The sequence below is a fragment of the Pollachius pollachius genome (assembly GCF_949987615.1).
Source record: "Pollachius pollachius genome assembly, chromosome: 15".
In the NCBI taxonomy this organism is placed as follows: domain Eukaryota; kingdom Metazoa; phylum Chordata; class Actinopteri; order Gadiformes; family Gadidae; genus Pollachius; species Pollachius pollachius.
The window spans coordinates 6,729,847-6,742,346 of NC_136948.1; the positions used below are offsets into that span (position 1 = coordinate 6,729,847).

The window sequence follows — 12,500 nt, forward strand, 5'->3', positions numbered from 1 at the left end:
CTCAGCCTGAGTGATTATGTACAGATGTGTTGTCGGGGGCCGACAACACATCTGTACATAATCACTCAGGCTGATCAAAAGCACCAGGCGTGTCATCCTCTTCATCGCTCAGTTCACCATTAAGCCAACATCCCCCGAGACACCCACCTGCTCGCCCACCTGCCCCCCCCGACGCCACGCAGGAGAGCAGACGCCCAAACACAGCGATTACCTCAGACTGATCCCCCCCCCCCCCCAACCCACCAACCCAACCATACAATGTTCCACCAGCCCAGCTCACAGACCAGCGCTGTTTCATTAGAGGTGCTAAAGCAGTAGCAGGTGGGGTCGAGAGAGAGAGAGAGAGAGAGGGAGAGAGAGGGAGAGAGAGGGAGAGAGAGGGAGAGAGGGAGAGGGAGAGAGAGGGAGAGGGAGAGAGAGGGAGAGAGAGGGAGAGAGAGAGAGAAAGGGAGAGAGGGAGAGGGAGAGAGAGGGAGAGAGAGAGAGAGAGGGAGAGGGAGTGAATTCGATTCGTGACGATCTGTCTGTTTTTTTTCTTCCTGTAATGGTTGCACTGGTTATAAAGAAGGTTCTAATGGGCCGTGTTCCACACTTCCCCGCCAGCGTTCCCAGGAACAAGCTGCTGCAAACGGGGAGCGAAAGGATCGTGAGACAATCTCTCTACCCCCTCCTACCCAGATCTCTCTCTCTCTCTCTCTCTCCCTCTCCCTCTCTCCCTCTCTCTCTCTCTCTCTCCCTCTCTCTCTCTCTCTCTCTCTCTCTGTATCCTTCTCCATCTGCCTCTCTCTCATTCCTCCCCGCTTTTTGTTTTCCTCTCTCTCTTCATCCCAGCTCCACCCCCCTCTCCCCCCTCTCCCCCCCTCTGCCTCCCCCCCCACACTCAATTCAATGAATCCAATGAATTCTGCATGACATCCCTTCCCTCTCCCCAGCCAGCCTACAACCCACCAGCACCACCTACCAGCTCCACCCACCAGCTCCACCCAGCACCACCCCACCAGCTCCACCCCACCAGCTCCACCCAGCACCACCCACCAGCTCCACCCACCAGCTCCACCCCACCAGCTCCACCCACCAGCTCCACCCACCAGCTCCACCCAACCAGCTCCACCCACCAGCTCCACCCCACCAGCACCACCCAGCAGCACCACCCACCAGCTCCACCCACCAGCTCCAGCCACCAGCTCCACCCACCAGCTCCACCCACCAGCACCACCCACCTGCACCAGCGCGGTCAGGTCCTCCAGCAGGCCGGCGGCCGGCAGGTGCAGGAAGTGGTTGTTGCGGAGGTTGAGGCGGGCCAGCCGCACGGCGGAGAACAGCCCCGGCGGCAGGCTGCGCAGCAGGTTGGAGTTCAGGAAGAGCAGCTGGAGGGACGGCATGGGCTCCAGGGAGCCAGGGGCCACCTCCCCGATCAGGTTGAACTCAAAGTAGAGGAACCTGAGAGAGAGGGGGAGAGAGGGGGAGAGGGAGAGAGGGAGGGGGGGGGAGAGGGAGAGAGAGAGAGAGAGAGAGGGGGGGGGAGAGAGGGGGAGAGGGAGAGGGAGAGAGAGAGCGAGAGGGGGGGAGAGGGAGAGGGAGAGGGAAGGGGGGAGGGAGAGAGAGGAGAGAGAGGGAGAGAGAGAGAGAGAGAGAGGGGGGGAGAGAGAGGGGGAGAGGCAGAGGGAAGGGGGGAGGGAGAGAAAGGAGAAAGGGGGAGAGAGAGAGAGAGGGGGAGAGAGGGGGAGAGGGAGAGGGAGAGAGAGAGGGAGGGGGGGAGGGAGAGAGAGAGAGAGAGAGAGAGAGCGGGAGAGAGAGAGAGAGAGAGCGGGAGGGGGGGAGGGAGAGAGAGAGAGAGAGAGAGAGAGAGAGGTGATGCACGGTGAAGGTTTCCACGGTCCGACTGCGTTCTTGTGACTCCTCCTCTAGTTACTGACCTCCTCGCTGCTCTGTGTCGCGGTACTAGGGGAGAGATAATGCCGTACCATTGTTTGTCACTATTACACGACAGTAGTATTAGACGCTACCTGCTAATAAAGTCCTTCTTTGCTTCTTTACCATTACTGCATCAGCATATAATCGACCGTCTGGTTGCTGATTTGCTTTGGCAATACCAAGGATACTTATGCCTTTCTGAATATATATATATATGCGTTGTTATGCAGATTTAGGAGTGTTTGGCTAAGTGACAGGGCAAATGAACCATGGATATGTTAAAGAATGCTTCTCTATTTCAGTACTTACGCACGTCCATCCTATTGCCAGAGTCCTCAGAGAGAGAGAGAGAGAGAGAGAGAGAGAGCGAGAGTCAGAGAGAGAGAGAGAGCGAGAGAGAGAGTCAGAGAGAGAGAGAGTCAGAGAGAGAGAGAGCGAGAGAGAGAGAGAGAGTCAGAGAGAGCGAGATAGAGAGAGAGACAGATAGAGAGATAAAGAGAGACAGATAGTTTCTACACAGGTGATCCCTTATAGCCAGAAGTGAGAGGAGTAATGAAGGGCAACCCTGAACTCTCTGATGCATAATGTACGTCTCTGCTAAGTATCAAATTGGAAGGACAGAAAAAGATGGGCCCATGGTCAGACACAACGAAGCTCATTCATGAGCACTCTGACGTTATTACATTCAGACACAAATATCAGTGTTGAACCTCTGCCGATTCACAGTCCTTTCTTGAGAGCTGTTGGTGGGTTTTAGAGAGGGGTATAGAAACCCTGGCAAAAAACACACTCTGAGGCTAATACCACAGGGATACTCTGAGATCTCGCCCTAATCGCTGTTCTTTATTAGAACGAGGACATTTATCACTGAGATAAAATCGTAACATATTTAATTGGAAATTCACAATGAGGCCTTTTTTTGCTAATTAATTCTATACGGTGGATTTTAAGTTATCCTGTGGACCTGTAGCACCATTAAACGATAGGGAATGTCCATTTCAGCGATGAATATTAATGTCGTGAAACCATAATAGCGATTTGATAGGCTATGCACTTTTGCTCCTGACAGCTGTTTAGTAGAATTCAAATGAGGGCGCATACTGACGGACTGATTGGGCTGCTGATAGCTTTTACATTCGCCGTCGCACAGAATGAGGCCGCGTAGCCAGAAGTAAACAGGCCCCGGCTCATCGGGCTCTTACTGAATTCTAAACCAGCCATCGTCTCCAAAACACGTGACTTTTCTCCGCGAAGCCTTTTGCTGTTTTCAGTCTCCGACTGTTGTTGTTTCAAATCACTGCTCCCACTGCGGCAAGTGGATAAATGTTCTATTCCTTCATCTGCAGTGATAATAATAACAGTCCACACAGAAAGCCCGGAAGAGAAGGAGGCCATCGTTTCTGCTTGTTCGCTCGCTGAAGCACGAGGGGGGGGGGCCGACCCTAATAACCCTCCTCAGACGACCTGGCGGTCTCCGGTCCACGCGTCCTTCTCCTCAGCGGTCCGATGCTCACGGCGCCGGCCTCCGACTCTGATCAGCGACACACACTCCGCTCCCGTAGACCAGGGCTCTCATAACCGTTACAGGCGCCCCCTTTAGAAACAGACTCGGAGCTTCTCCCCAACGCTTCTGCCTTATCAACACCTCTGCACGCGTGAAAGCGAGGTTTCACCCCCGCTCTGCCGTTGTCACTCTTACAGTTATTCTGCAGCGGAGGCTCACAGCCAGGGGTGGGGTGGGGGGGGGGTGGGGGCCGGCGAGGTGTTCTGACAGCTCTGGATGGGGGGGGGGGGGGGGGGTCTCCGATTACAGTCTAAATCAGGCAGCATTGTAATTAAAATGTTATGCAACACTGTTGTTCTCTTAATGGGCCACGGCGGAGAGACAATTTCAGACCGTGTCACGTTCGCATAAAAAGCATGTGTGTTCGTTTTCAAAGGACGCAGTTGACGCCACCGTGCAGAAAGACCAAATCTTTCGGAGAGAACGCGTTCAAATCGTCGGAACGTCTCCCCTGACGTCGCCGTAACATCCCTTTTAGCAAATATCGTTTGTCAGAACGACTCCCGCGCACCGATTCTAGCGCAGAGCATTTCATGTTATAAAACAACAGCCCTGTAGCGGCCTGCAATCCGTACACCTGTAAAGTACCCACTGTTGTGTTGTTAACCAACTCCGTAGAACACTGATCCCAGACCACCGACGTTCTAAATGCCGCCGTTTAATTGCATGGATCGCCGCAAACACTAAATACTATCGGGCGGAATCGACACAAGAAAAATATCATTGACCAAAAACATTGGTGAGGGTTAGTTCTGGTGGAGCCAGGATAGCCGACACGATGTTTTGATCACTAGACCCGGACTGTCCTTGAAGCTTTATGAAAGGTTGTCAGAGTTTCCTAACCTCTTTTGTCTAATGCGTCCCCGTAGGCCAATCAGAATGGCTCAAGCACCCCTTCATCAACATCAAACCATGTCATCCTTTGAACTAGTATTCTATTAGCGTTTAGCATCCATATTAATATCCTGGTGGCCGGGGCGTTTCCATCAGAAGGAGCTGAGGGCTGCTTCTATTTCTGGTTTCAACTTTATGGATCAGCATTTTTATTTAGTAGCTACAACAAAGCAGAGAGTCTGAACGCGTTCAGTCTGGAACACGATGTACGGGTCCGACGGTAACCCTTGCCACCGGCCTGCGGCGTAGATCCCACCGCTTGGCAGAGAAAACCGTTCGGGGTGATATAGTAAACACATCGCTTGAGCCAGGGGTTTCTACACTCTGGAACTTGTTCTCCCCAGGACTCAGAGAGGAAAGGTAAAATAATCTAAGCTGAGCTAATGTATGGTATGTGACGTAGGTAAGGTAAGGTAAGATAGGTAAGGTAAGGTAGGTTACGTAACGTAATAAAAACTAAGGAAGGTATTGTAAGGTAAGGTAGGTAACGTAAGGTAATGCAAGGAAAGGTAAGGTACGGTGCGGTAAGGTAGGTGAGGTAAGTTAATGTAAGGTACGGTAAGGTAAGGTAAGGTAAGGTAAGGTAAGGTAAGTTAATGTAAGGTACGGTATGATAAGGTAATGTAAGGTATGGTACGCTACGGTAAGGTAGGTGAGGTAAGTTAATGTAAGGAAGGGTATGGTAAGGTAAGGTAAGGTAGGTAAGGTAAGGTAGGTGAGGTAAGTTAATGTAAGGTAAGGTAGGTCAGGTACGGTAAAGCGGGTAAGCTCAGGTACGGTAGGCACGGTAGTGAGCACGGCCCTACCTGAGGTTCTGCAGCCCCAGGAACATGTCGGGGCTGAGCCTCTCCAGGTTGTTCCCGTTCAGGTAGAGGCTCCTCAGGCTGGGCAGGCTGGAGAAAGCCCCCTCCTGGAGGTAGGAGATGCGGTTGCTCCCCAGGTGCAGCAGGTCCAGGCTGGAGAAGTTCCAGAAGTCCTCCCGGTAGACCCTCTGGATGAGGTTCCCGCTGAGCAGCAGCTTGCGTCCGTTGAGGGGCCGCGGTGTGAGCTGCGACACGTTGAGGAAGCCCCCGTCCTTGCAGTTGACGGTGAGGCCCAGGTCGCTGATGTGCAGGTTGCAGGTGCAGCCCAGCGGGCAGATGATGGGGATGGGGGGCCGGGTCTGGTAGCCCGCCACGGGGGGGTTGTGGTTGGGCAGCAGGCTGCGGGGCGTGGGGGGTGTCCTGGAGGGGCGGGGCTTCTTGGTGGGCCGGGGGGGCCGGTCCGGCCGGCGCTCTGCCGAGGAAGACGAGGAGGTGGACGAGGTGTGCGTGCTCTGACGCGAGCCGTGCACCATCGACGAGGGCTTGGTGGGGCGCGCCCGGCCCGGGTGGGGGTGGGGCTTAGAATTCGGCGGTCCGCGTTGGGGCGGGGACCCACCGGGCGGTCCTCCGCCGCCTTCTCCACCCCCACCACCTCCGCCGCCTTCCGCCTGCCGGTCTTTGTCTGGGGGCTCGGAGCAGAGCTCCTTGCGCGGCGTCTCGCGCAGGTCCTTCCCGTGCAGGTGGAAGGGGTACTCGCAGGTGACGTCGCCCACCACGGCGGTGTAGGGGATCTGGCCCAGCCAGCCCTGCAGCTGCACGGCCTGACAGCCGCACACCCAGGGGTTCTCCTCCAGCTGCAGCTCCATCAGCGAGCGGCCCACGTACTCCAGGGTGCCGGCGTACGGCAGGCTCTTCAGCCGGTTCCCCCGCAGGTCCAAGTGGGTCAGGGACACCGACCTGGAGCAGGCAACCCCCCCACACACACACACACACACACACACACACACACACACACACGCATGCGCATGTACGCATACGCACACAAACACAGACACATACACAGACACACGCACGCATACATGCACGCACAGACACACACACACACAGACGCAGAGACACACACATGGCCAGACACGCGCGCGCGCGCGCGCGCACGCACAAATAGACACACACGCACACACCCACGCGTACGCACGCACACAAAGACACGTACGCACACACACACAAAGATGATAATGATGTCAACAAACCCATTTATTTCAGCTGACTACTTCGTCTGTTTGTATTTTTTTCATCAGGATAATGTGTTTTCCTCCCTTTCTCCGAGCCACCTCAAGTACAACAACCATTGCTATCCGCAGGCCTCGCAGGCAGAAAGCACCAGGGAAAAGAGCTTCTTTTTATACTTTGTTGTTGCGTCTTTGTTTTTGTTAAGATGATTTTTGCATTTCTAGGCTTTATGATAAGATTGAGGTAGACAGGAAGGTATGGCATATAGAGGGGGGGGGCACATGCAGCAAAGGACCACGGGCAGGGATCGAACCCGGGTCGCTGCGATCAGGACTGTGCCTTCATGGAGCGCGTTCTACCCGCTGTGTGCCGCCGGTGCTCCTTGTGGCTGTTTCTATGAACCAACGCGCGGCCACACTCTGGTGAGCCAGCGGCCCGCCGAGCCCCGCGGACCTCACCTGAACAGGTGAGCGGGCAGCGCCGGGATCAGGTTGTCGTTGAGGATGAGGACCCTCAGCTTGAAGAGGAACCGCAGCACGCCGCTGTCGATGCGTTTCAGCAAGTTGTAGTCGGCCTGAGACACACACAGACACACGCGCACACACCAGATCACACACGCAGCCGCGGCACGCCGGAGCTAATTCAGCATACCGGCGTCACGCTAGAGCTAATTCAGCGTAAATTGAGCTAAACACACACACAGACCCCCCGGTTTCTGCACATGATACGCATTAAACGCACATTAAACATTAAAGGTGACATTATACCACCAGGTGTGAGTGTGATTAGCCGTTACAAGCCGTTTTGAAATGCTGCCTCTTCTGACATCACGAGTAGACTTGTCCATCTCGATGTATGACGGCTAGATGAGCAACGTTCGCTACGGCCCACTGGGTAGGCTGGTAGGCCGATCTATCCATCACACATCTAGGCGGGCACGCCCACTTGTGATGTCAGAAGAGGCCGATCTTTCGGCGTGTCACACTCACACCTGGTGGTATAAAAAAGTCCCCTTTAAACATAACGTCCCTGTGACCAGGCGTAACCTCCCCCCCCCCCCCGCAGTTCCCCCACGGCCCCCCCACCTGCAGGTACTCCAGGGCCTCCAGGCCGGCGAAGGTGTCGTTGCGGAACACCTCCAACTTGTTCTCGTGGAGGTAGAGGCGCCGCAGCTTGGCCAGGCCCTGGAAGGAGCCCACCCGGATGTCCTGCAGCGCGTTGCCCCCCAGGTTCAGGGCCACCGCGCTGCCCAGGTGCTGGAAGCCGTTGGGGTAGAGACGCCGCAGGGAGTTCTTCTGGAGGTTGAGTTTGAAGGGGCGGAGCCAGGACTGGGACACCTGTGAGACGGACGGCCCTGATTGGTTGATATGATGGCGCTGCCCTCCCCCCTCCCCCTGATCACCACAGGATCTGAGACCAGGAGACACGGCCCCCCTCGTGACACGCTAGTCCCTCTACCTGACAGCAGTGTGCTTGGGGGGGCGGGGCCTCACCACCTGTGTGCTGGGGGGCGTGGCCTCACCACCTGTGTGCTTGGGGGCGGGGCCTCGCAACCTGTGTGGTGGGGGTCGGGGCCTCACAACCTGTGAGCTTGGGGGCGGGGCCTCACAACCTGTGTGCTTGGGGGCGGGGCCTCACAACCTGTGTGCTTGGGAGCGTGGCCTCACCACCTGTGAGCTGGGGGGCGTGGCCTCACCACCTGTGTGCTGGGGGGCGTGGAATCACCGACAGTGTGGTGGGGGGGCGTGGCACCTGTCGTGCACTTTGTGGTTTACTTGTCTTGATCTGTTGTGCCTGTGCACCTTATCTTTCCCCGTGGGATGGTGAGAAACCTTGTTTGGATCCCTTTGTATGTTTGTCACACGTGAAGAAATGTACCAATTCCATTTTGGCGTTGACCAGTGTGCTGGGAGGGCGTGGCCCGACGTACCTGGCTGACGTTGGTGAACCCGCGGCCGTCGCAGTGCACCTGCAGCACGCCCTCCTTCACCTCACAGGTGCAGGGCTCGAAGCAGGGCTCGTCCACCTCCTCCTCGGAGCTGTCCACCAGGGGGGTGTGGGTGGAGGCGGGGCTGGGGGTGGGGTGCGAGGCCCAGGCGAGCCCCACACACCCCAGGGCCAGGGCCAGGGGGAGCCACTTCATGCTGTCTGCCTCTCAGCTCAGCGGCCGGGGTCTGCGGCCCACCATGGGGTCATCACCGCACTACGGGACGCGCACACACACACACACACACACACACACACACACACACACACACACACGCATGAGTGCACGCACACAAGCACACGCACACATACACAAACATAGACAAACGTGAGAGCACAAACATATGCATAGACGAACACACACATACACGTTTGCATGGACACACAGGCACACACACACACACACACACACACACATACATACATTTATGCATTGACACATGCACACCCACAGAAACAATCACAGATGCACACACAAACATAATAAATAAATAAAACAAATGCATACACAACCACACATGAAACACACACAAACACAAAAGCAAACACAGTTCTATTGATGGATGTTTCGTTTAAAGAGCGGGAGAGAGAAACTCTCTATTGCTGAATGTATAAAGGGAGATGATTCAGATGTGTTCCCCACAGCCAGGGGACTAACACGGTGGTGTGACAGCTCAACCCCGCCAGCGGCACACAGTCCCGCTGTCCTGTGGGCAGTAACTCAGCGCAACAACGATGGCCTCACACACAGAGCACCCCCCCCCACCGTCACCGCTAGACGTATACAACACGCATTCAGCACATTGACAAGCACCTCGCTCCACAACAGAGGAGGCAGGTTGCTAAACAACAGCCGCTGTAAAAATGTAAAATCAATGTTTCTGCTCCAACAACACAACTAATTGTTCAGGAATTAAAATATCGATCTTGACGAAGCTAGACAGCGAAAGGAGAAAATATGGAAGAAATCATTCACTGGCATGAAGCACGGGGACAGGCTTAGAAAGCCTGTTATGAATATATTCATTTGTCTTATTAAAATGCCCTGGAAAGCTGAAATGTCATGCATGTTTTTTCCATAAGCATATGCATTATGAATATGGGTACATGCAAATTGGATTCATAATGCCTCTGTCTAATGAAGTGCTCCATTTTATGAAGTGAATGGCAATCAGGGGGTCTGCACGGTGCCACACTACCCCAACATTATCAATCAGGGGGTCTGCACAGAGCCACACTACCCCGACATTATCAATCAGCCGCTCGTCTGCAGAGGAACGCCCTGACAGCCACCCCCAGGTGTGATGGATGGAGACGGAGGAGTGGGAGGGGGAGGGCCCTCCGACGCCTGGGCCAATCACAGCAGGGCCTGGAAGAAGCAGCTCACGGTGACGTCGTGACAACCAGGTTAACGATGAGGATGATGTCATGATGATGATGATGACGATAACGATGGTGGTGGTGGAGGGGTGGGGGGAGGTGATCAGGGTGATGATGGCGATGATTACGACAAACACAAAGCTAAAATTGAGATGATTCCTAAATGGAGGAAGATGATGTGAATGAAGATTGTCAGCATGGTGCCAAGATGGAGGTGCTGATAATGATGATGATGAGGATGATGATGATGACGATTACTATGAGGATGATGATTATGATGATTACTATGAGGATGACGATGACGATGACGATGATGACTATGAGGATGATGATGATTACTATGAGGATGACGATGACGATGATGACTATGAGGATGATGATGATTACTATGAGGATGATGATGACGATGGTGACTATGACGATGATGACTATGATGCTCACGACCACAAAGATGATGACATTGCGACGGCAGCGATCCAATTTATTTAAAGCTAAAACGAGGCGGATAAGGGAGTTGAGGAAGGGAACCCAGTGGGTGTTGACTGTGATACGATCACAACAACAACAAAGAGCATGTAATGACGGAGTCGATAATGAGGCTGACGCCGGAGCTCATCAGAGCTGTTATTAAGAGGATAGCGGCCGGCGATCACCGTGAAGCACATAATCACCTTAATGACACGGTAACGACGCCGCGATCAAAAACATTACACAATGAAGCTCATCCGCTGTCGCTCAAAGACAGAACAGACAAGAGGAACTCCAGACAGTCTGGATGAGGAGTTCACTCCCAACCTCCAACGCCAAGCGCCCGTACCCGTGGACCAATGGACCCAGACCCATGGACCAATCATAGACCCAGACTCATAGACCCATAGACCCATGGACCCATGGACCATGGGCCGCACCAGAGCGCCATCACCCGCACATGGAAACAACATGATCACCGAGTTATGACGGTAATCGTAAACCGATAACCCACCGGCAGCCAATTAGAGAGAGAGAGAACGACAGAGAGAGCGAGAGAGAGGAAGAGAAGGGGGAGAGAGGGACAGAGAGTGAGAGTGCGATAGAGAGCGAGAGTGAGGGCGAGAGGGAGAGCGAGAGAGAGGGAGAGCAATCACAAGGATGATTAAGATGGTGTGATGGCCGGGGAAGGCGAGAGAGAGACAGAGACAGAGAGACACAGACATAGAGAGAGACAGAAGGGGAGGAGGGCTGAGGTGATCGGAGGATACGGGGGTGAGAGGGTGAGGAGACTGACGTATATGCTGTCAGGGGTGGGAGTGCAGGGGATAAAAAGTAGCAGGAAATGGAAAACAGAAAGAGAGTGGTGAAGGCGTATAGGAGTGGGAGAAAGAGACAGGGAGGGAGAGTGTGAGAGCCAGGGAGAGAGAGCGAGAGAGAGAGAGAGAGAGAGAGAGAGAGAGAGAGAGAGAGAGAGAGAGAGAGAGACCATGGGTTGCATAAGCCACGAGCAGAAGGAAGAGAGTCAGTCAAGGCTGCCACTCAGGGTAAGGGCTCACACAGTAAAACAGCTGAAATCTGATATTGATTTCATCAAAGCTCTACCCCTCTGCCTGCACACAATGTACTGCTGGCACACACAGCCAGTGTGCTGGGGCCCTGGCATGTTCCTTTGTAAGTGTGTAGTGTACACCTGTGTGTGTGTGTGTGTGTGTGTGTGTGTGTGTGTGTGTGTGTGTGTGTGTGTGTGTGTGTGTGTGTGTGTGTGTGTGTGTGTGTGTGTGTGTGTGTGTGTGTGAGAGGCAGAGATGGTGGCACGAAAACATAGAAAAGGTGTGAGACAGATAGTGAGACAGAGATCGGGGGGGAGAGAGAGAAAGAGAGAGAGAGAGAGAGAGAGAGAGAGAGAGAGAGAGAGAGAGAGAGAGAAAGAGAGAGAGAGTGAGAGAGAGTGTGTGAGAGAGAGCAGTTCGGTTAAGCAAGTGTTGAAGCCAGGATGTTACTGAGTATCAGCAAAGTACAGCAAAGTCCCTTCAAAATACATCCACAGCGCAACATCCACTTCCCTCTGCCCCGATACAGATATACAGAGATACAGAACAGAGATACAGAGGTACAGAGATACAGTACAGAGATACAGAGACACAGAGATGCAGAGATACAGTACAGAGATAGAGATACAGAGATACAGTACAGAAGGACAGAGATACAGAGATACAGTACAGATATAGAGAGTTACGGAGGTACAGAAATAGTTACAGAGATACAGAGATACAGTACAGAGATACAGTACAGAGATAGAGAGTTACAAATATACAGAGATAGAGAGTTACAGAGATACAGAAATACAGGTACAGCGATACAGAGATATAGGCTAGAGACACAGTATAGAGAGAGAGTTACAGTACAGAGATACAGAGAGACAGTGCCAAGCAGCCGCGACAAAACACGATCCAGAGATCGGCGTGGAGGAAAATCCAGACGCATCGTGAAAATTTATAATTTTACACAACACACACACACACACACACACACACACACACACACACACAGGCCTATCCGGGCTCATTGGGACGACCATTAAGTGCTGCACATGCAGAAAAGGCTGATCGCGCTGAGCTATACACAACACAACAAATGCAATCTAGGTCAAGCAGCTCAATAGAGCTGGACGCCTCCCATCTCACAACGCCATGGTGATCACCCCTCCGCCCCCCCCCCCCCCCCCACCCCCCCACGCTCACTCTTCACCTCCGGACCTG

General features: G+C 53.8%; 1 protein-coding gene across 1 annotated transcript; it reads right to left on the reverse strand.

The window, feature by feature from the left end:
* Window positions 1–571: 571 nt before the first annotated feature.
* LOC307086894 (SLIT and NTRK-like protein 3) lies at window positions 572–8,548 on the reverse strand (the record flags this gene model as incomplete). The annotated part of the gene is made up of 6 exons (XM_079752240.1): window positions 572–622; window positions 1,221–1,440; window positions 5,179–6,132; window positions 6,864–6,979; window positions 7,491–7,742; window positions 8,336–8,548. The coding sequence occupies 6 exons, from the start codon at window positions 8,546–8,548 to the stop codon at window positions 572–574; spliced, it is 1,806 nt and encodes a 601-aa protein (XP_079608366.1).
* Between the last annotated feature and the right edge of the window lie 3,952 nt (window positions 8,549–12,500).